General features: G+C 41.3%; 7 protein-coding genes across 13 annotated transcripts; 2 read left to right on the forward strand and 5 right to left on the reverse strand.

Moving 5' to 3' along the window:
- Positions 1-1260: 1260 nt before the first annotated feature.
- On the reverse strand, positions 1261-2186 carry LOC104824421 (probable calcium-binding protein CML35). Its single transcript, XM_010556490.2, has one exon. The coding sequence runs from the start codon at positions 2096-2098 to the stop codon at positions 1442-1444; it is 657 nt and encodes a 218-aa protein (XP_010554792.1). The 5' UTR covers positions 2099-2186; the 3' UTR covers positions 1261-1441.
- A 927-nt stretch (positions 2187-3113) lies between these two features.
- LOC104824422 (H/ACA ribonucleoprotein complex subunit 4-like) lies at positions 3114-5345 on the reverse strand. Its single transcript, XM_010556491.2, has one exon. It carries the CDS (start codon positions 5249-5251, stop codon positions 3446-3448), a length of 1806 nt encoding a protein of 601 aa, XP_010554793.1. The 5' UTR covers positions 5252-5345; the 3' UTR covers positions 3114-3445.
- Positions 5346-5728: 383 nt separating this feature from the next.
- On the reverse strand, positions 5729-10147 carry LOC104824423 (N-acetylglucosaminyl-phosphatidylinositol biosynthetic protein gpi1). 6 transcript variants are annotated; one of them, XM_010556493.1, is made up of 12 exons: positions 9917-10147; positions 9521-9701; positions 9000-9362; positions 8770-8907; positions 8575-8678; positions 8257-8478; positions 7416-7910; positions 6869-7236; positions 6687-6780; positions 6488-6600; positions 6219-6306; positions 5729-6073 (listed from the first exon to the last, which is right to left on the reverse strand). In XM_010556493.1, the coding sequence occupies exons 2-11, from the start codon at positions 9689-9691 to the stop codon at positions 6272-6274; spliced, it is 2103 nt and encodes a 700-aa protein (XP_010554795.1). In that variant the 5' UTR covers positions 9692-9701; positions 9917-10147; the 3' UTR covers positions 5729-6073; positions 6219-6271. The 6 variants fall into 6 exon arrangements, with proteins under 6 accessions (XP_010554795.1, XP_010554794.1, XP_010554798.1 ...); XM_010556492.1 differs by having other exon boundaries at positions 9521-9708; XM_010556496.1 differs by lacking the exon at positions 9917-10147 and having other exon boundaries at positions 9000-9357; positions 9521-9605.
- A 632-nt stretch (positions 10148-10779) lies between these two features.
- On the forward strand, positions 10780-12763 carry LOC104824425 (peptide chain release factor PrfB3, chloroplastic-like). Its single transcript, XM_010556498.2, has 6 exons — positions 10780-11021; positions 11146-11363; positions 11455-11655; positions 11851-12066; positions 12155-12305; positions 12395-12763. Exons 1-6 carry the CDS (start codon positions 10865-10867, stop codon positions 12625-12627), a joined length of 1176 nt encoding a protein of 391 aa, XP_010554800.1. The 5' UTR covers positions 10780-10864; the 3' UTR covers positions 12628-12763.
- A 237-nt stretch (positions 12764-13000) lies between these two features.
- On the reverse strand, positions 13001-16161 carry LOC104824426 (U4/U6 small nuclear ribonucleoprotein PRP4-like protein). Of its 2 annotated transcripts, none has more exons than XM_010556499.1 (6): positions 16023-16161; positions 15312-15410; positions 14283-15009; positions 13736-14192; positions 13433-13630; positions 13001-13332 (listed from the first exon to the last, which is right to left on the reverse strand). In XM_010556499.1, the coding sequence occupies exons 2-6, from the start codon at positions 15376-15378 to the stop codon at positions 13153-13155; spliced, it is 1629 nt and encodes a 542-aa protein (XP_010554801.1). In that variant the 5' UTR covers positions 15379-15410; positions 16023-16161; the 3' UTR covers positions 13001-13152. The 2 variants fall into 2 exon arrangements, with proteins under 2 accessions (XP_010554801.1, XP_010554803.1); XM_010556501.1 differs by lacking the exon at positions 16023-16161 and adding an exon at positions 15932-16016.
- Positions 16162-16355: 194 nt separating this feature from the next.
- Positions 16356-18667, forward strand: LOC104824427 (protein FATTY ACID EXPORT 1, chloroplastic-like). Its single transcript, XM_010556502.1, has 6 exons — positions 16356-16576; positions 17080-17326; positions 17722-17889; positions 18111-18157; positions 18249-18289; positions 18384-18667. Exons 1-6 carry the CDS (start codon positions 16466-16468, stop codon positions 18475-18477), a joined length of 708 nt encoding a protein of 235 aa, XP_010554804.1. The 5' UTR covers positions 16356-16465; the 3' UTR covers positions 18478-18667.
- Positions 18668-18889: 222 nt separating this feature from the next.
- LOC104824428 (eukaryotic translation initiation factor 3 subunit E-like) lies at positions 18890-21808 on the reverse strand. Its single transcript, XM_010556503.1, has 8 exons — positions 21522-21808; positions 21261-21415; positions 20726-20953; positions 20507-20628; positions 19890-20109; positions 19570-19712; positions 19290-19427; positions 18890-19185 (listed from the first exon to the last, which is right to left on the reverse strand). Exons 1-8 carry the CDS (start codon positions 21748-21750, stop codon positions 19083-19085), a joined length of 1338 nt encoding a protein of 445 aa, XP_010554805.1. The 5' UTR covers positions 21751-21808; the 3' UTR covers positions 18890-19082.
- Positions 21809-21814: the final 6 nt, after the last annotated feature.

A 21814-nucleotide genomic window follows, 5' to 3' on the forward strand; every position in this document is an offset into this window, starting at 1 on the left:
TGTCTATATATATATATATATATATATATATATATATATATAATCTTTTACAGCTTTACTGAATAAATGCTTTGTCTAACTTTCGTTTTTTGAACTCGTATTAAATGGTATCGATTATTTATGGCATTACAAAATATAGACAATTCCAATAGAAAAATACCCATAAGATCTATAGATCCATTAAATATTTCATGGTCTAATGGTAATTTATAAAGAATACTACAAAAACATATAGTTTGAATCTACTATCTTAGAAAGTTGAATGCGAATATAAACAGTAAATTTACACGCAGATATTTGCTATCTATGAGCCAGAGTTGCCCTTAGAGTTCATAGCGCTTATTATAAAAGAATATTCAAAATAACGTTATAACTTAAGCAAAGGTCCAATGTACGATTACAAGCATGTCGTTTACTAATAATTCAATGTAGTGATTTGATAGACCACTTTCCGAGGAGCCCCACGTTCCCCGACATCCCACCACTCATCCTCTTTTCTTCTTTTTTTTTTTCCCGTAATTTTACAATGGATTACAGTTTCGATATTCGGTTTAGGTTCAAATCATAAATAATTCGGTTCAATTCTTTGTATTAATTGGTTATTATATTATATTCGATTTGGTTTTGATTTCGATTTCGATTTTTATTTAAAAAACATATTTTTTAGATTTTTTTAAAGTTAGTTTCGATTTAGATAAATTCAATTTTTCTAAAATTAATACGGTTCCAAAATTTTTAACGGTTACTACATTTTGGGGTTGGATAAATGAACCGAAGCATCCATTCCACCCCTATTTTACATTATCAAATAGGTCCTCTTTCAACATTCAAAAAATATTATATATATATATACATACCAATTTATATTATCTTCCATGAAATTACCAATCTTATCTTCCAAACCTACCCTTTATTTCATTTAAAAGGATTTTTTTCTACTATAATTAAAAGTGTTTTAAAATGCAGCAGAGTTTGGCTGATTAGTTGTGCAGAATACTTTTTAGAACACAGGCGGGCCATTTTATACGTGATAGTAAAATATTTTATAATAACAGTATATAATAATATTTTAATAATGCGATTGTGGAGATGCATGCTATAAACAATGAATTACACTATCTCTTAATTCCTTCTGTATATTTTGGTTTGGGCCAATACGAATCTTGTACGCACATATGTATATATTATAAAGTTTCAGATTCATATCTTATTAAACTTGTCGCATCGTAAGGAGGTCCCAATGGTTCGAGTGGAAGACAGTTGGTCTCAACCAAACAAGCATTCTTACATTAACCTTCGGAATTTCATTAATCGAACGGTGACCCTTCCATAATTAACCATTTTCGGCAACAAATCAACATTTAAAAAACTGTAATCGCCATTTTTTTTAAAAAAAAGAAAAAGATCAGAGTGAAGTGACGTCATTATCACGACGATGACATCATCGGTGGAGCTCCATCATGCGAGAGAAGTCATCGAATCGGACGAAACCATCGCCCTTCATGTCCACCGTTGCTATCATGCGCCGGCACTCATCTAACGTGCACCTGTCGTCTCCGATGACGCCGAACACGCGGAGGAGCTCCTCCGCCGAGATCCTTCCGTCGCGATCCGCGTCGAAGAACTCGAACACCTCCCTCAGCTCCCCCTTCTCCACGGACGATCCCGTCGCCGACGTCCCCGCCACGCGGCTTGCCAGCTCCTCCAGGCTGATGCAACCGTCGCCGCCGTCGACCTCTCTCAGCATCATCCTCACCTCCTCCTCGCTCGGCGGCTCCGGGCTCAGCCTTCTCAGAACCGCCGCCAGCTCGTTCCTAGATACCACGCCGTCGTCGTCCCGATCGATCAATTTAAACGCTTGAACGAGCTCCGTGTAAAAATCGCGATCTCCGCCGGAGATCTCGGGGATAACGCTGGTCGGCGTGGAGGCGGGGCTGGGCTTGCGGTCGCCGGAGACGCCGTATGATCCGTCGGAGGAGGCGGAGGAGAAGGAGGAAGGATCGGATCTGGTGACGGAGGAGCGATCCTTGAAGCGGAAGAGGCGTTTGGGGCTGAGGCGGCGGAGGAACATGGAGCTGCTGATAGGGACGAGTTTCATGGCGATGGCGAGGAAGGAGAAGGAGATAGAGGAGGGAAGGTGAAGGAGAAAGTAGAGATCGAGGAAGGGAGGTTATTAAATAGAAGCCATGGCAGCTTCCGCGAAGCTTCGTTGAGTACATTTTTTGATACTTATACCCACTATCATTAGGCCACAGTTTACATGTTAAATAATAATAATAATAATATATCTGGTTTATATTAAATACTATACAATCAAAATTATACGTACATTGGTTTATGATCTTCTACTTATTAATAAGTGCATAAATTGGGATTAATTGAAGGAGCCTGACCAATCGGATTTTTTATATTGATTTTATGAAATGAGATTTATTTTTTTGGCTTAATTGGATTGTCTTTTCTCGTGGTGCTGGATTTTAGGGTCTGACACTGTCATATAGACTCAAAAGATTTCATGTAACACGTCATGCGACCAAACATACATGGAGACACGAGTCTTGTCAGTACCAAATTTTATTTTATTATTGGAATTACGATGCCCTTGAAGGGAAAAAATAATTTAAACTGATTGTACGTAAAAATGGGTGCAGGCCTTTATTCTTAGGGGAAAAAAAAAACAAAATTCAAATATTTATATCAGAAAGAAATAACATTTGTCCTTTAGAATACATTTTCGTAAAGCAAGAAAGTGTATATCTATTTATATATATATATATATTTATTTATTTTTTCTTGGTCAAACGGATTTATTGATTAATTTCAATTTTATGGCATTTACTTACAGTGGTAGGGCCGCCTCGACGTGGGCAAGCACAATATATGAAACGAGGCCGAAGTTCCACGCGTATCATTTAACATGGCACGGCATCTTATTGTAACGGTATTTAAAACATGTAGTTGCCTGTTCGAACGTATCAGTGTCAAATAATTGTACCGTTAGTTTCAGATACGGTTTGTTACCAATATATATATAACAGGAAATATTAATAAATATTTTGGTTAGAAAAGATTGAAATAATAATAAAAAAATCAGCTAAAATATAACAAATATGTGCATGTACACTACATTTCCTCATTTCAAACCAAACATGAAACGCCATTGACAGTGTCAGACACCAATTGGGCTTACGATCCAGAAAAAAACCCACGACCACGAGGCCCAATTATGACATGGTGAAATCTAATTGGGCCGGGCCATTTCATCGTTGCCGAAACAGAACTTGCCATAGAGAGAAGAAAACAAATGCAGTAGAAAACATCACAGAGGAATTGTCTAAATGGAATGGAGTGAGACATGAGAATACAAGCAATGCCGCCTTTCGTCTCACTTTCCCGGATTAGGTACGGTAACTTGCATGACTTCAAAATTTGAACAGCCTCTCTCTCATTCTTCATCTTCATCCTTCTTGTCCCTTTTCTTCTTCTTCTCCTTCTTCTCACTCTTTTCTGCTGCTGATTCATCTTCGCCATTTGCAGCAGCAGCAGCAGAAGCTGATTCATCTGTCTCTTTGCTCTTCTTTTTCTTCTTCTTCTTATCTGACTTGGGCGAGGGTTCTTCCTTGATCTTGTGCTCCTTCTTCTCCACCTTCTCTGTCTCCTGCTCCTCATCTTCTTTATCCTTCGTTTTCTTCTTCTTCTTCTTCTTCTTGTCAGACTTGGGTTCATCATCTTCCTCCTTTTCCTTTGACTTCTTCGACTTCACTTTCTCTCCTTCCTCAGCTTCTTCGGTTTTAGATTTCTTAGCCGGGACAGGTGCAGGGCTATCACTGCTGTCATCCGATTTACGCTTACGCTTTTCTCCACCTTCGCCATTCTCATCCTCTACCTTTTTCTCTTTCTTCTTCTTCTTACCCTCCCCCATAGCTGTGGTTTCCTTCTCTGGAGCAGCAGCAGCAATACCAGCAACCATAGCATCCCCACCTGGAGGCAAAACCACATTCCTCAGCCACTCTTGAGGAGTTTTCTCATTTGGCTTTCCATGCTTATCTAACTTCCCATCGGCAATAAGCTTCTTCTTCATCGAAGCCCTAGGTCCCAACCCCCATTTCCTCGGATACATGTCCCTGTCCATCACCACCCGCTTTATCTTAGCCACCACACCATGATCACAAGTAGCCATCACGGCCGTTGTCATTTCGGCAATCCCTATAGCTATGGCTTCACCTTTAGTGGTCATAAGAACAACTTCTTCCCCAACCTCAATGTCGTTCTCAAATCTCAACAGACCAGGAATCATCAGCTTAGCACCATAACAAATGGCATTCACGGCAGAATCCTTCACGACGAGCCTCTTGTAGCTAGTCAACAACACTTCCAGAGGCATAATGACCCTCCTAAGATAAGTCTCATCCCTATAGTTATCATACATCCACTGAGCATCCATCACATCATGCATCGTTACCATGTTATCTCTCTCACCCATAATCCCAGACCTCACTCTCCTCAACTCCTGCATATGCCCACCAACCCCTAGAAGCAGACCCAAATGAACACACATGGTCCTGATATACGTACCTGCCTCACAGGAAACCCAGAAAACAACCAAATGCCTGTCCGCATCATACTCAAGCAGCTTGCTTTCGTATATTGTCCTGATCCTAAGCTGTCTTTTCACGGCAGAGATCAGAGGCGGCCGCTGAAACACAGCTCCGGTGAGCGCTTCAAGGGCTCTAGCAACCTTGGCAACATCAGGAACAGCAGAGTGCAAACGAGCAACACAGACATACTCTTTACCCGCACCTTGCTGCGATTTCACCAGCCGAGTAGCTCGGTCGATGCAGACAATGAGATTCCCAGTGACCTTGGGATCAAGGGTTCCACTGTGACCCGTCTTCTCCACACGGAGGATACGTTTGATCCAGGCAACAACCTCATGGGAAGAAGGGTTCGCGGGTTTGTCGAGATTAATGACACCGTACCTGATGTACTCTTGCAAGGGCCGTTTCAGGGGGGAGAAACCGGAGGGGAGAGGAGTGTAGTGTCCGGTCCGAACGTTGAGGCGGTCGTAGTTCTTGAGGAGGATAGGCCACTGGGACGTGTCGATGGAGGGAGTGAAGCTCTGCGGCTTGATCATGAAGTCTCCGGCGTCGGTGGCATCATTCTCCGTCGTCGCGTCGGCGTCGGCGTCGGCGTCGGTGCCGGATTTCTTCTTGTGCTTCTTCTCGGAGCGGGAGATTTCAACCTCCGACATGGTCTCAACTGGTCTAGGGTTATGATCGCGGGAGGAGTTGTCGAGAGAGTGGAAATGAAGAAATGGGGATTTATAAAGTCAGGGGGTTTTTGGGTTTTAGGTATCATCTGTAGGAGTGACGGAGTCTGGGGAGAGCTGCTCTTCGATAGACCTTTGGGCTTTATATGGGCCTATTTTAAGAAATAATATGGCTTTATATGGGCCTAGGTTGAAGTAATGTGGGCTTTAGTTGGGGTAAATCCATTTATACCTCTTTTCCTTTATCCGTTTTTTTTTTATATATATGGATAAAAGACTTATTTACTTAAAATATCATGCATTAATTATTTGCATAAATGGAACAATTTAATATAGAATTTAGAATATTCTTCCAGAAATTTTCAATACGTGGATATCAAATTAAATGTCGGGGTATGCGAATTTTTAATTGCTTATTAAAAAACCGAAAAAAAAATGTTTAATCGAAGAGGTCTGGCATTGGATGGGCACAAAGTTCTTTAAAAAAGCGACCCCCACGTTTTCCAATGTGCAATTGACACCCCTAATTTAATTGCTCTGATTCTCATGAAGGGTTTGTCTATAAATGAAGCCCCCAACAACAGAAGCCATCACATTTTCCTCAAACCCAAAAAAAAATCCCTACAAGTTTCTTAGTCATATAGAGCTCAGCGATCATGGCGGGGCTTCAGTACAACTTCTTCCCAACAGATTTCTTCTATCCTCGAACCACTCCAACGATAAAAATTGCTCCCACAAGTAAAACCTCCGTCCTTCCGTTGCAGATCAAGAAGCGAGACGAAGTTGCCGATGATCATGCTCTGCCTGTTGTAAGCATTGGTAAAAAGATGAGTAATCAGTCGATATCGATGCGTAAACAAGTCGGTAGGAACAGGAAAAACGTCTTGAATGCTTCTTTCGAATCGGAGATGACCAGTGACAAGTTCCCTTTTTCTATGTGATCTTTTACCTGTAGAGGTCATCCCATTTTGCTATGTTTTTCGTAAGATTCTGTTTCTTCTACTATTGCGACACTGAATCTGCCACCGAGAATGAATCTGCATTTTTGTCGTAAAAAAACATCTTCACAAGAACGGTATGGTTTTGTAATGAATTAGAAGGAGAAGAACCGTCTCCCAGTTTGATCAAACATCATCTGTTGGGAACGTGGGAAAAATAAAAAATGACTGATGGGCTATGTGCAAATGTCAATATTTACCAGTAGAAAATTATACTCACCGTTTTTAATGGAGGAGATGATAGAATCACGGCATCGTATCCAGTACTCTCTGCATGTCATATGCATCCATGGCATCGTTGGAGGGAGACCAAGTCCCAGCTTCGAAGGCATTCTGCGTCCGATCGAGAAACCAAACAAAACCAAACTTAAAAGACAATACTAATTTGTACGATTAAGATCGATATGAATGAATTTTACCTTTTGCCGGTGAGGATTCCACTAGCTGAAGCCGCCAGAGAAGAACCCGATATTCCCGAAAATATCATTTTATAGTGAGGCATGAGGATCTGCCCTGCAACCACATTTGTACTCATATCGTATCAGTAAAAAAAACGGAAAGATGAGCCTAACTACACAGCATCCAGGTTAAGTTCCCTCACCTATGGTTAAATAGTTGCTGTGAAGGGTGGAAACCAGAAGAAGGGATTTCTTCTCGGAAACATCATTTGAAGAACTGAAGATTTTATCCTCGATCTCGAACGATATACCGGAAGGAAATCTTCTGCGCCAGATAAGCCAAACAATGACTTTGGTATATGGAGTGGAGTGGATGACCGATATGGTGATTTCAATCAACATACAGATGGAGTTGATTGCTGTGTTCAGGATGGTAAAGAAAACGAAGAAAACTGAAGTGGTTGGCAAGAGAAGCAAAAGAGGAGTGAACAGAAGCGATCCCACTACATGTTGCTTCACGGTGTACCCATAGCTGTCCAACCTTTGGCGCAGAGGATTCGACTTCCGGCCTCTAGAAAACAAGAAATAATCCAATATATTCGGAGAATTAAAGATGGTTGAACTATTCATGAGAACAAACAATAAAAATGCATACTTCTCTTGCTCTCACATTTGACATTACATTACACCACTCATTATCGGTTTTGAAGACAAGTTCAACTGATATAAGAATAAGATTCGAGTTTTTACCGGAAAAGTCTCCACAGAGCTGCTAATGCTTCAATCTGGTGAGAATACAAGAATGCAATAGTCTGATGAAGAACTGATATATGAAGTGTTGCAAAAGTAATGATATCTGTGACCAAAGCAGCAGCTACCGTGGTACCAAAAGTAATCCCCACGAGGGCAAGTAATCGTATGGCACAAAAGATAAATGAAGCCATAAAGACCCAGAGAGTAGACCATATCTGGATCACGTTTAGAGACACCATGCTAAGAACGCCAGCCAATTCAGTGTTCAACTTAAAACCTGCCGGGACTCCCATCAACCACACACAACCTGACCGCAAAATACCGTTTGTAAACTCCTTTGTAAAGTTGAAAATCCATAGGCAGATGGAATCTGTGTGAAACAAAAGTCCCAGACCCATCAAAATCCCTGAAACAACATCGACAGCTAAGGCCGACCACATGGCATGCCTTTGTAGCACAGCTTTCTCTGCATGTTCCACACAGTATCTCGACCTTGTGAAATCCAGAACAGGCATGAATCAGTATCAATGAATAATGGATGTAAATCATGACACAACCAGAAAACGGTCCAAATGTAATGGATCTTGTGCAAGACATGCCAAAAGGCTAAACAAGGTTCAATGATGAATTTGAGTCCAAAGGCTGATGCAGATTGAAAAACAAAAAAGCACGATAGTATCTGGCACACCCGGGAACACTTTTTTCCAGGTATAAAGAGATTGCAATGTCGGAGCTATGAGGAAACATGAAAAAAATAAATGCCTATAAAATCCCAAAAGTCATATATTTGCCCTGAACCTTGAGCAGGATCAGGAGAAGGTCCTATCATGTAACTTACCTCATGTCATTCTCTTGAAGGAGAATCGGCCAATATAATATCTGACAACTGCGTATTCTGAGATTGGTCCATGTATTCTTGAGCACCCTTTCTGATGTGATGTGCATCCAATAGAAAAATGGAATACTTGAAAGGAAATAGAAGAACTGAATGAAGCCATAATATAGAGTTGATGTCGAAGCTAAAATCGTGGCCAGTAACTGTGAGGCCAAAGAAAATATCCTGAAGAGTGAGACGACATCAATCAGAACAGCTAAGAAAAAGTAAGAGCACACACAACAGATATAACCTCAGGAGTCAGGACTCAGGAGCGCATACATATAACTAATGGAACTATTCTGCACTGATGCCTCCAACTGTATGCATCTCTCGTACCATATTTTGACAGCCGACGCACAATTGATAGAAAGAATTACAATTTCCTGCAGTAAAAGAAGAAGAGAATGTAACGAAAAAATAAAAGAGAGAAGAAAAGTATTGATAAGCAGAGTGGCATTCTGGAAAGCACTTAACTATGTCACAGAGAGGCTGCTGCCGTTGAACTTCATCAACCCACTTGGGTTTCTTCAAAGGAGTTTTCGCCTGAGTAGAACTCCAAAGACTGAGGGCAAAATGGTGAGAACCATATACTGGAGTTTCATAGTATATCACCTGATATGTCCATGTTTAGAGGTGTCAAATACTAATGCAAAGCATGATCGGTCAAAGAAACATGAAGGAGGAAGAGGAAATAACTTACATACGTGGACATCACATTGAGACACTATTTCCCTGTTCCAATGTATATGATGCAATCTGGGACTTGAACGAAGCTTTCTATCACTATGCTCGGAAGAATCATACACCATATGGATCCAGTAACTGCTCATAGAATATTGCCTTAAATCCTCGACTAATCCATCAATTCCATGACAACCACAGTTCAAGCCAGTAAATGCACATGGACCGCCTTCACCTACGATCATACTCTGGCTATCTTCATCAGCTATAATCTTGGATAACTCACCATTCTCATTACGGCATGTACCATAATGACCAAGGATCGTAAATGTAGCCTTATCCCGTAACTGCGAGGGCAGATTCTCATTTGCCTCATGGATTCTGTCCTGTCAGAAATCACAAAGAAGAATAACTAAGTAGATGCCGGATAAGCAAATATAGCAGACCATAATCAATGAAAAGCAGCCACAGTGTGGGCGATGGTGTAGTTCCACGGCAAAACCAATGAACAAGACAAAGCAAAACTTGGAAGTTGAGCAAGTACTTGGAGCCGTGACCGGAAGTTGGGCAAGGAGCCTTTGTCAGAGACGAAGGCCACAACAAAGTCAACCGAAACAGAGGATTGACAAAATGACCACCCAAACAAGAGACCGTCGGTCGGAGTTTCAGAGACAGAGAGCTGCTTTGGCCACCAAATTCTACACTTTCTCCTCATTTTCAGCTCCCTGACAGCTTCTCAAACGAGCAAATACAGAAATAAATAAGAAACCACAGAAAACAGGACAAAAACATGAATACTTTGCTGGGGACAGTATAACCGGATTCAACGGAGAAGGAAGGGTTTCGAACAGAAAAATATTCTGGGAATTTCGTAATTAGAAAAAATAACAAAGAACGAGATCTCATAAGACAAATGAAACCCTAGCAGTTCTTCACTTACGTTATTCATCGCGGATCTAGCCCCAAAATGTGCTTCGAAACGTCCGATGCAACACAAAGCTACGGTTTTCAGGGAGAGAGGATACAGCACCGGAAATGGAAAGCGCAGAGACGACCAATTTTCCGGCGACGGGATAGAGAGGAGTGACGGCGGCGAAAATTGAGCGAAGGAGCGGCGTCGGAGAGAAACCGCCCAAAGTCTCAGAGCATTTTCTTTTACTTTTTCTCTTCCCTTTGCTGTTTAGCTTTTTCTTTAATTTTTCTTCAGGGCCCCTTAAGTTTTTCGTTTTCGTAAAAGCCCATACATTTTTTTAATAAATTTTGAAAAATCTAATTGTTTTCATGATTTTTCACTTATTTTTTGTTGCCTAACTTAATCCCCTAAGATTTTATAATCCTTATATTTTTATATCTTTGAAAAAAAATGTTAATTCTCATTTACACTATACATCTTCTTCTTCATTACTCCACAAAGAATTTGACAACCATGGGAGAGAGAGACCACGTGGCTTGTGGCTTGTGGCTTGACGGGCCGACCGGGTCAATATTGGGCTTTTCTTGGATCGGTTATCACATTATCCACTAATCTCAATTTACAACAAACAAATATTATTTAAAAACCCTAATTAAATTACTTAATTACCGTGCCTTACCTAAGATCTGGAATAATTTCCAAGAAAGTTAAAAATAATATTCATTTACCGTGGTTTATCTAGTAGAGTTTGAATCTGTTGATGAATGAAATCTCTCGGATATGACAAAGTAATTTATTTACCTTTCTGCCACTGAAACGCTTCTCGCTGACGTGGACGGCTTAGAAACCTGAATTCGGACAGAATCTAGAGGATAAGGTTCTGGCGAGGCGAAGACCCATGACGTGGATCATTCATTGTCTTTACAGTTCAGAACTTAGCGGGCATAACAAGCTGAGAAAATCCGGCGAAAGATCATGGCGGCGAAGCTTATCGGCGGGAGAGTCGTCGGAGGAGGAGGGGAAGGACGGTCACGGCGGAGCTTTTGCAGAGAGCTGCTGAAGAGAAGACAACCTCGGCTTCCACAGTTCACGGTTTCAGCTTCTGCTTCCATGGATGCCTACAAGCAATTGGGTAAACGCTCTCTATCTGTCTTGTCTCTTTCTCTACGTTCTCTGTCTAACAATCTTTCCTGGCGTCGCCATTGAAGAGGGTGTAGTAGACAGTTGTTGATAGCTTATGTCTTCAATGTCCTTAGGAATGTTTTCACTGAAGAGGAAGATAGAAGACGCTGTTCTGAAAGCTGAGATGATGGCGCCAACTGCTCTTGAGCTGGAGGAAGAGCAATGGATGAGGCAAGAGGAGATGATGCGTGACTGCGACTTATGGGACGATCCATCCAAATCCAACGACATCCTTCTCAAGCTGGCCGACACTGCAAAAACAGTCGATGCCCTCAAAGACCTGAAATTTAAGGTTTCCCACTTGAACACTGATCACTATCTTCCATCTTTTTTGTTAGTGTTTTGTTTCTTTTGCTGGAATTGATCGTTTTTTTTTTCGTAAGGCCGAAGAAGCAAAACTGATCACAGAGTTGGCAGAGATGAATGCTATAGACTATGGCCTGTTCGAGCAAGCGTATGATTCATGTCTCGATGTAAGCAAGTCATTGCATCACTATGAGATGTCTAAGCTTCTCAAAGATGGGTATGACATGGAAGGAGCATTCATGATCATCAATGCTGGATCTGAAGATGCAGATTCTCAGGTCATTTCGCCATTCTTTCACTCCGTAGTTTTATGTACTCGACATAAAGATCAAACCTTTATCCTCCGTGAAACGACATTCCACCATTCTTTCTCTGCTCTCTCGGTTCATTGTCTGAAATCGAAACCCTAGTAACCGAGCACAACTCTTGTCCGTGTCTTAGTGATTTCGCCTTATAAACTTACCAGCTTGCAGATATGGGTGGAGCAACTTGTTAGGATGTACACGAAATGGGCAGAAAAGCTTGGCCGGGAAGCGAGAAGGGCATCACTCGACAAAAGCGAAGGTTTCGTCAGTTCAGCTTCCATAGAGTTCGAGTTCGAGTATGCTTATGGTTATCTCTCGGGCGAGCAAGGCATTCATCGCCTTATCACAAGTTCCCGTAATGGTTTTTCTTCAACCTCGGATGAGGTACAACACAATCTATAAACTCTTATCCTTACATTTTACGTTAAAAAACACAATCTAAAAGGCGCGATATAAGTATAACTCTTGCCAGGCATGTGCAACTGTGGAAGTCATTCCTTTGTTCCTGAGAACATCTCCAGATCTGAAAGTGAATGACGAGGATCTCGTTGTGTCGTATTCCTCAAGCGAAAATACCGTTTGGATTAAGCATCTTCCCACCGGAATATCCGTAGAATCTTCGGGTAAAATTTTCCTTCTTTAGATTTAAAACTCGATAATAACCATAAGCAGTATCTTAGATAACGAATGGCATCAAAAAACACTGAAACAGGTGAAAGAAGCCGGTTCGCAAACAAGATCAAGGCTCTGAATAGGTTGAAGGCGAAGCTTCTTGTGACGGGATCGAAGAACGTTCTAGAAGAATCTAGAAGATACACATCTCGGCCTCGAAAGATGGTTTTGGACATGAAGACAGGCGTGGAGGTTTCCAACATGAACTCGGTTTTGGATGGGAATATCCGGCCTTTTATAGCTGCTCATGTCGGTATGAGACAGAACTCTTGATGCATTTTTAGTTACACTTTGTGAAAATGATGATATCGCCATTTTTGTAGTTGTAGCCTTTTTTTTTTGTAACCAAAGAGTCGAAATTTGGTTTGATGATTTTATTTTTATGACAATAGGGGACCGAGTATTTTGAGTTTCAAACAAAATTTAGTATGGATGTGTATTAAATATAAGACTTAAATACCACGAATGTAATTAAACAAAAGAAAAAAAATTAAAGATTGTAATAAAGAAAGTGGAATCAAATTAATGTTGAGTATTTCTCTTTCAAAAAATGAAAGTGAAGTAAATTAGAATAATTAAAAACGGAAATTGAATATGTTAGAAAGATAAGGGAAAAAAACAAAAATTCAAAACTTTAAAAACCAGATATTCAAGATTTCAAATCTTTATAAACATAAGTATTTATGTTATGAAAAAAAATCTTCATTTTCAATCATTATGTAAAAAGATGGTCAAAGTGTTATTGCAAGGCATCCTCTGAGATCTAATTTCAGAAACCAGTTTCGATCGCTACATTCACTAATCCACGTCCATTCTTCCTTCTTCTTCTTCGCTGCCGCCGCTGGCCCAGAGCTTGATGGTGCGATCATGAGACACAGTTGCAATATGACTACCATCTGCTGTAATATCCAGACAAGTTACTTTTGCTTCATGCCCTGATAATGTTTTCACATGCTGGAAATCTCGACCCGACCATATCTGATAACGAAACCATGGAACCCGAATCATACGACGGACCCAGAAACAAACACGACGAGATCGATGAATGAAAACGCGAAACGGAATCGGAAGATCCTACCTTTACTTTCATGTCGTAAGAGGCGGTGACCAGGAAGTATCCTTCTTGAGGTTCAAACTTCACTTGAGATATAAGGTTTGAGTGAGCTGGTATAGTGTATAATGACTTTCTCATTCTTAGATCCCAAATCCGACAAAGATTATCCTCACCACCAGATGCTAAGTGATACCCATTTGGTGAAAAGCTCACCCCAAGAACCTGAATTGGGAAACGTTAGAACACAAAAAAAGATCGAAGTGTTGTTAGTAAAGAAGAGGCTTCTCTGTGGAGAAGAAGAACATGAAACAAGATCTGGTCTTTTACCGGTTTGATATGACCTTCAAACGCAAGAATGCTCCTTCCAGTACGGAGATCCCAAACCCGTACAAGTGAATCAAGCCCAGAAGAAGCAGCTAATGACCCATCATGGTGAAATGCAATTCCGTACACGCTCCGGCTGTGTCCTTCTTGCAGAAGCAGCTCTTTTCCTGTGTTTATATCCCATAATCTCCATGTTTTGTCAAAGCTTGTTGTTCCAAGGTACTTCCCTGATGGGTGGAAGGCAATACGAGCAAGACGATCCAAATGACCATCGAAGCTTTGGAGAAGTGTTCCGTCGGTTTTCCACAACTTTGCAGTTCGGTCAGCAGAAGCAGTTGCCAGACAATCGTCCACAGGGGAGAACACGACATCTGTTGCACGCTCTTTGTGGTCCTTCATAACAGCAACCTTGTTCGTGACTTGAGGCATCTCCCACAATTTAGCAACTCCACTCAAAGAACTAGCAAAAACAAAAAGAGTTCAAAACAAAAAGATGATTTTTTTAGTCTCAAGTCATGTGAAAATGTCCAGGATAGAGAGAGAGATGTACCATGTGGCAAGTATTTTTCCATCTCTCGAGAAGGAGCAGCCAGAAAGAGGACGATCATCCCCAAAGTTGCTGCAATCAAGGACCATGCCTTCAGCTTGCTTCAAAGCCCATTTTATCTCTACATCCATATCTTCATCCGGATCATCCCTTCTCCTCTTTGCACGCTGAAGCCTGACAGCAGCCCTGTTCATAGAAAACATGGCAATATCCATTCTAGCCTCTTTAAGCTCCCGTGGACCCTCGGTATAAAACGGGTATTCAGGTATTTCATCCTCCACTTCCTCTCTAGGAGCTGTCTCTTCTTCATGAGCTTTCAATAGTTTATCCAATTGCCCTTCAATATCAAGCCTAGCCATAAGCTGTGCCAATCTGGCTCTTCTCTCCATTTCTTGTTCTCCAAAGAGAGTCATGGGTTCACCGAGCCGTCTCAGACGCTCTCTAACGGCTTTGTCATTCGTGGGAACTGCTAGAGCAGCAGCCCGACGCTTTATCAGCAGCTCTTGCATTGCCTTTTCCTGTCTCTCTCTCACTTGTCTGCTTTCTTCAGAGATATAATGTCCATCTTCTGATTCGGTATCTGAGTCACTGGCTTCAGCTTCACCATTCTGTGGTGGGGCAGGTGGCCGAAATGTAGGTGGGCGGACAACTGGAGGATGAGGAACCATTGGAATTGGAGCAATTGGCGGGGGAAAAGAAGGTGCGGCCACAGCCGGTATGGAAGAGAGGCCTGCAGACAAAGTAAAGGGAATAGTTAGAAGCAATATTTGTCTACAGCTGGTGCATATAGAGAGAAAATACTTCTAGACTCAAACATAAAGTTTTGCCCTCTAAGCATTGGGAAACTCAAGCACTCCAACAGAGGATCAAGATAAGACAAGGAGAAGCACAAAACCCACCATGAAAGATGAAGCGAAAATAAAGAATTAACCAGCAACATAATTCATAGACCTAACAACTGCAGGAATACCAAGACACCAACTGGCTGTGATGAAGCACCTTGAAGAACAGGAGGTGTGGTGATTTGCATACCTGGAACTGAAGCTGAAGGGACAGAGCCAGAAGTCGATGAAACATTTTCTTCTTTTTCAGCCTCCATGTTGCCTTAAACCAAGAAAACACCCACAAAGACTGCAATCCCGGAAAAAAAATTACACCAGAAATGAAGAACCCTTAGAAGATCAGCAAAATGAAAGTAACAGCAACTACTCAAAATCCTAATTCACTCGATCTTTTACGGCGCAAAGAACCTAAAACCCTACCCTAAACCCTAAACTAGAGTTCTAAAGCATTGAGAAGAAACTCTTAAGAGTATTGAAAATAACCAATAGAAAATTTCTTTCACTATCTCGCTACATCAGAGCTTCCTTCAAGGAACCCACTACCCCATATCCGAGAAACGGTAAGAATTCAGCTCAGTATCATGGACCTTGTAAGAATGAGGGGATCATCGTATCACCGAAACAAACAAAAAAAAAAGCAAAAGAACACAGAGGGCAGTATTGGTCGAATTCACAGTTGCCTCATAATACACTCTTACAGAAATTTAAACAAACACCTACAACGCAAAGAATTAAGTTTCAAATCCCCCACAAATATTTCCCAATTACAAACAATTAGAGGTGATCCCGAAGCCAGAAATGTACTTTTACCAGAAATTTCCCAAAGGCACGAGATTTCGTCACGAAAATCAGAGAGAAACCCACGTGGGGAACCAAAGATCCGAGAAGGAAATTTCTTCACCTGTAGAGAAAATACCCACAAGCAACCACAGCGACAGCACAGCAGAAGATTCGGAAGAAGAAAAAATCCTAAAGCTTTGGGTTAGCGTCGAAGCTTCACTAGGAGAACCGTCAGGCGGTGAGACGGGTCGACCCGTTCGAGTTAGGGTCCGAGCTTATATTTGGCTTTTTGTTTTTTTTCACCTTAATATTTTATTTACATTAATTTAATACATTGAAAAAAGTATCTAAATTACCGAGGAGCATCAAAAGCATTGGACGGTCGTGATTGATCCAATCGCAGATCCCGAAACGCCGTCGTTTAGATCGACTGGTAAAGAGGTCTCTCGTGCACATTGGTCAACATTGTCTCCTACAGACCACGTCCCATCGCTGTTCGCTACAACTCTCCGATCTCTATTCCACGTTTTCCCGATCCCCGATTACTCTCGGATCTCTGCTGCGATGGCTGTGTCAATGGCGGCAAAAATTTCTCAGCTTGCTTGTTTCTCTTCGACGAGTAGCCATTTTCACTTGCAGAGGAGGTCATTTGCCTGCCCTAGGTTTCGTACCCAGGTAAGCGAAGACTTTGAATTGTTCCAGACACCCTTTATGTCTGTATGAATTTTATGTCGATTGCTTCGTTTTAGATGATCTTGTCTGGGATTTTCTTTTCTTTTCTGTTTGATTGACATGACGCCGAATTCCGCGGTTGTACTTTTGATGCTGTCTGTCTCAATTTTATAAGTTTGATTGCTTTTTCTGTAAGTAATTCATTATCTTCATCAAAATTGGATCTTTTTTTATGGGTTATCTTCGAAACGATTCTTTTGCGATTCGAATAATTTTGCTGCGGTGATAATGTGATTACAATCAGCTAAAAAGTTTTTTTTTTTAAATTTCTATAGTATGGGAACAGAATTTCCCGGTTTGTGATTCGATCTTGGGAAGCTTTAAACCACGAGTGCAAGTTCTTTGGTTGTGTGTGTCTATGTGCTCTGAAGTCTTCTTACTAAGCTATTGTGCAGATTTTCCGGGAATGATTCTGTCTGAAGCGACTAATTACTGCAATGTTGCAGTCTTTTGTGGTTAGGAGCATCGATGGGAATAGCTCTGGAACTGCAGGTTCTGAGAACAAAACTTCTCTGAGTTATGCAGCTGAGGTTTCAAAGCCTTTTGGTGAAAAAGCTGTGGAACCGTTTTCAAATTTGGATGAGAATGGAACCGGTAAGAGGGAGACAACTGAGCCTGGGGAGCAGCAACATGTAGTTACAGAACATAAAAGAGGAGCAAAGATTCATGACTTCTGCTTTGGCATTCCTTATGGTAATGAGTAACCCTCGGAATTTTTTATCGCCTTAGTTTCATAACTTTTCCCTTTTCTTCTGCCTGTAAGTATAGGTTTTCCAGTTTCACCTTTTTCAAGACCAATGCTTTTCATGTTACGGATTTCCCGCCAAGCATTGATTTCAAGTTTGCGTCTTTTTCAGATAATAAACATAGCTTTTGAAAATTGGGTTTGTATCTTCGGCTTAATTCTCCTGGCCAACTGAGCAAAGATATCTAAAAGTTTGTTGAACTTTGTGAATCCTTGAAGTCATTTGTTTCAGGAACTCTATGGGTTTCTTTTCTAGTTTCATATCGTTCCTAGAGTAACCTTATCGATAGGTAGGGACGTCATTGTGGTTGCTTATACAGCGTTACAAATGACACTGTGGCAGGTGGTCTCATTTTGTGTGGAGGGCTTCTTGGCTCGATGTTTTCACGAAACCTCACTAGTTTAAGTACAGGTGTGCTCTATGGCGGTGCCCTTCTAGCCCTTAGCACGCTAAGCTTAAAAATCTGGCGCCAAGGAAAATCTAGTGTTCCTTTCATACTAGGACAAGCAGGTACTCTTCGGTTGCTGCTGTCCATGGAACAGTTATAAGAGTATTCTTCGTTCACTGCTTTCTTTCTACTGGTAAATTAGCAAATCAACAAAGTATGGCTGTTCTGTGACGAGGACCGACGTTTGTAAATCCACATAACATTACGATATGACTTTGTGATGAGACCATATACGTGTTGTGGACTGTATATGTACACTTATCTATTGTCTGTGAAACTGCAGTGGTTTCAGCTGTCCTCTTCTGGAAGAACTTTGGGGCTTATTCTATGGTAGTCTTGATATTTTTTTGCAAAACATAGTGACTGTCTTTTTTCCACCCCGTTTTTTAAAAACTAACTGATTAATGTTGTTTGCATGCAGACTAAGAAGCTGATGCCATCAGGGTTCTTTGCTGCCATCAGGTAAACCAAACCCTTTTCTCAGCTCTGGTTGAATCTGAAGTATTATCTTACGTGCTCATTTAACTTAGTTTTTTTTCCTCCTTTTTCTTTGCAGTGCTGCAATGTTGTGCTTCTATTCATATGTGGTGATCTCCGGAGGAAATCCGCCTCCAAAGAAGTTAAAGCCATCTACTAATGCTTCATACTGAAGAAATCCTCATAGGATGGATAGATAGATTATGAATTGGACGCAGACACTGCTGTATACATACAAGTTCACTGCTTTTTATGTTTTTCTTGAAGATGGATGAGAGAATTCAGTTCGAAGAGGTTTTCAGATCAAATGTACCGTTTCCAGATTAAACCCTGCAATCTTTGGGATCCGCCATTTCTGATTTAGAGCATAAGCTCTTGAAGCCAAAACTGTGCATAGCTTGTGATACACTCTCGAATATATGCGTGTGTATAAATAAATACGCCATTTCATTGTTCTGGGGGGGAAACTGCCAAAAATGGCGAGCAATTTTCAGATTGAGCTCTTGCACGTGTTATGATCTTCAACAGGACCGATGTCTGTAAACCAGATAAAGGATCCTCACCGTTCTTTTTGTGCACCCAAACAAATCGAAATCCTTCCCCATGTATTGCTAGCTTAAGACAGATGGGACATGCACTCTGTTGTGGTTACAGAAGAAAACCAATTCAAGAATGGGTGATTCATTACATCTTGGCAGTGATCTTAGTATGTCACGAGAAAACAAAGATGCCCAAAAACTGTAAGACAACTCCATGTGGGTTGGTTTTGACATCGAACTCATCGAGCTGTCTGCTGCGTCTGGGCGTGCTCTAAGAACTGACTGACTAACTTGTAAGTTCGTCCGGATAACGCTTTGGTGTGGGATATCAATTGCTCGTGTCTGCACAACAACGATATCAAATAACGGGAATGTCAAGGTTGATGATGATGAGAGTAGCGATAATGGATGGATAGAGCACTAGCGTATGAAAGCTGTATTCTTACATGTTGGGTTCATTAGGCTCCATGATCACAGTTCCGGTCTCGGAATCAATCTTGGCATCCAGCTTTGAGGTGCGGATAAGGTTCACAATCCATCTCTCTGCCTCCTCGTAGTTGAGATTTAGTTTCTCCGCAAGTACCCTGACAATGAAATAAGATATACTCAACATAGGTAACATGAATACATGATGCATAAGTATCATTTGATGGGAGAAGGAGCATAGTTTTGGAACTATAATTTGGAGATTGTAAGTTGAGTACTGGACTGCATGGGATGACTTACTTCATGTCAATTCGCGAGTGAATTCTGCAATACGTCTCGAAGATGAATAATCGGGCATTTTCAAGGAATTCATCCCTCAATGGCACAGTAGAAAAGTTTCCATCTTCGACATGTTTGCCCAGGAAGGGATCGTTCACAATGGCCTACATTGAATTACACAGTCAACTTGTCAAGAGTTTACTACATTTCTGGAGCTACATTCCAAGTACATACAACCTTGTTAATAAGATTCGGTGACAGATAAAACTAGACAGAGTACATCACTGCAGATAAAAGGAAAGGGAAACATGAAAGTAACAATGTCAGGGTACATCACTTACTTCTTCACACTCTTTCATCTTCTTTTGAGCGCCATCAAAGTCATAATTTACAAAGATGCATGCCAGGAACTCAATGATGGGATCCTTGTATGTGTACTGCTCTTGTTGAATAACCCTGATGAATTCTTTTAATTGAGGTTTCCTTCTTTTGTTGACAATTAAAGCAGTTGCTAGGTATCGCAGAAGGTGGGGAGCACTGGTTTGAATGGCATTTAGGTACCTGAAACAAGAAACCAAATTGGCATGCATTTCATGGCCATGCTGGATGACAACATGCAAGGAGAAGCAATTGCAGCAGCGGTTCTTTCTACACATAATCTTAACAATTGGCCATAGTCAAATGGAATACAGAAGAGCAAGCTTTCTGGACTGCTAATAATCTCATTAGGACACAAGTGATTACCCCTTGTCTCCATATAGTGACTAGTATAACTTCATTGAATGGAATGGTTCATTAGATCTCTCTAGCTTTAGTTAAAGTTTTTAGATGCAACCTTAACTTTGAGAGATTAGTGTCCAACAGATGAAAGAGAGAAACTCAACTAAAGATGTAATTTTTACAACACGACATTTGGTCGATCAGAAGGAGAAGACTACTATATAAAGGAACCACTTACTTGTCTTGGTTGAAAAGGTCAATGATCTGCGTCCTTCCATTATCATTGTTAAAAAAGATGAAGAGACTCCAGTGCATTAACCATATTCTACTCTGCACCTGGTTTATCGGAGATGAAAAACTCTGAAAAGAAAGTGCTTGTTAGTATAAACACAGATCAATGAGAAAACTAAAGATCCAACTGGCAAATTCTACAAAAAAAAAAGGTTCAAAACAATACCTTGGAGTCAATGATTTCTTTAAGGCGGTTGAGCTCTTCAAGTGCAATGTCCCAGTTTTGCATCAATATTTCAGATGCAAACTTTCCCCACAATGCACTCAGGCTTCTTTCACTGTTGGTACAAAGGGTCCTGTACTGGTAAAGATAATCAGCAGCCCCAGAGTAGTTCCCACATTCAAACTGAAATTTGGCATACTGATACAAAGCCTCAATCTGCTCTGGACCAATCTGATAAGACAAATCACACATTTATTACCTAACTAAACATACTCCGCCAAAGAGAACAAAGTGAAAACCCAACACCTATTATTTAGGTTAGGAGCAACAAGACAAGCCCAGAAGCCATTTTCACTTTTATTAAAGATTTCAGACGGCAACACAACCCTAAGAAGAAAGCTGAGAGTTCTTGTGACAATGACAGAAAAGTTTAGAACTTGTAAACATAGACAACATCGGCATCCCTTGGGTGCTCATGAACTCCGAAAAGCAGACCACACATGAATCTAGAAGACCGAAAGTAATGGCAAAATCTAACCTGGTATCGCTCTTTCAGCACCTGGAGATTGTACTGCTTGTCAGCCCTCAGTTCTTGAACAGCATTAGGGTTCTGAAGAAAAGCCACCAGAGGAGCAGCCGCCTCCTCCAGAGATTTAAGCCTCGCCACCACCTCCGCTCTCCTCTCCACCATATCTATAAACCACCATCGTCCCACAACCAACCATATTCCTCAGCAACCGATCAAACACATGAAAACCCACATACCCACCTGCCTAAAGGATAGATAGACGGGATCTACCTTGGGGAGCGTCGTCGGTGTGGTAGAGGTTCTTGTGGATATCCATAGCGTAATCAACCATGTTGGTCTTGTTCAAAAGCTCGATCTTCCACTTGAGGATCTGCTCGTCGGGATACAGCTGACGCTCCTGAAGAAACTCAAGCATGGGAAACACGAGGTGCCTGTCCAGGTTCGGCGCGACGCGAGGAGTCAAGTCGTAGCTCGCCATGTTCGGTCCGATTACCGCCATCGTCTTCCCCGCTGCGGCTCGGTGAAAAATCTGACCTTTGAGCCCTAAAACGGCAGAGGGAAAG

The sequence above is a fragment of the Tarenaya hassleriana genome, unplaced genomic scaffold (genome assembly GCF_000463585.1).
Source record: "Tarenaya hassleriana unplaced genomic scaffold, ASM46358v1 Cleome4, whole genome shotgun sequence".
Taxonomy (NCBI): Eukaryota; Viridiplantae; Streptophyta; class Magnoliopsida; order Brassicales; family Cleomaceae; genus Tarenaya; species Tarenaya hassleriana.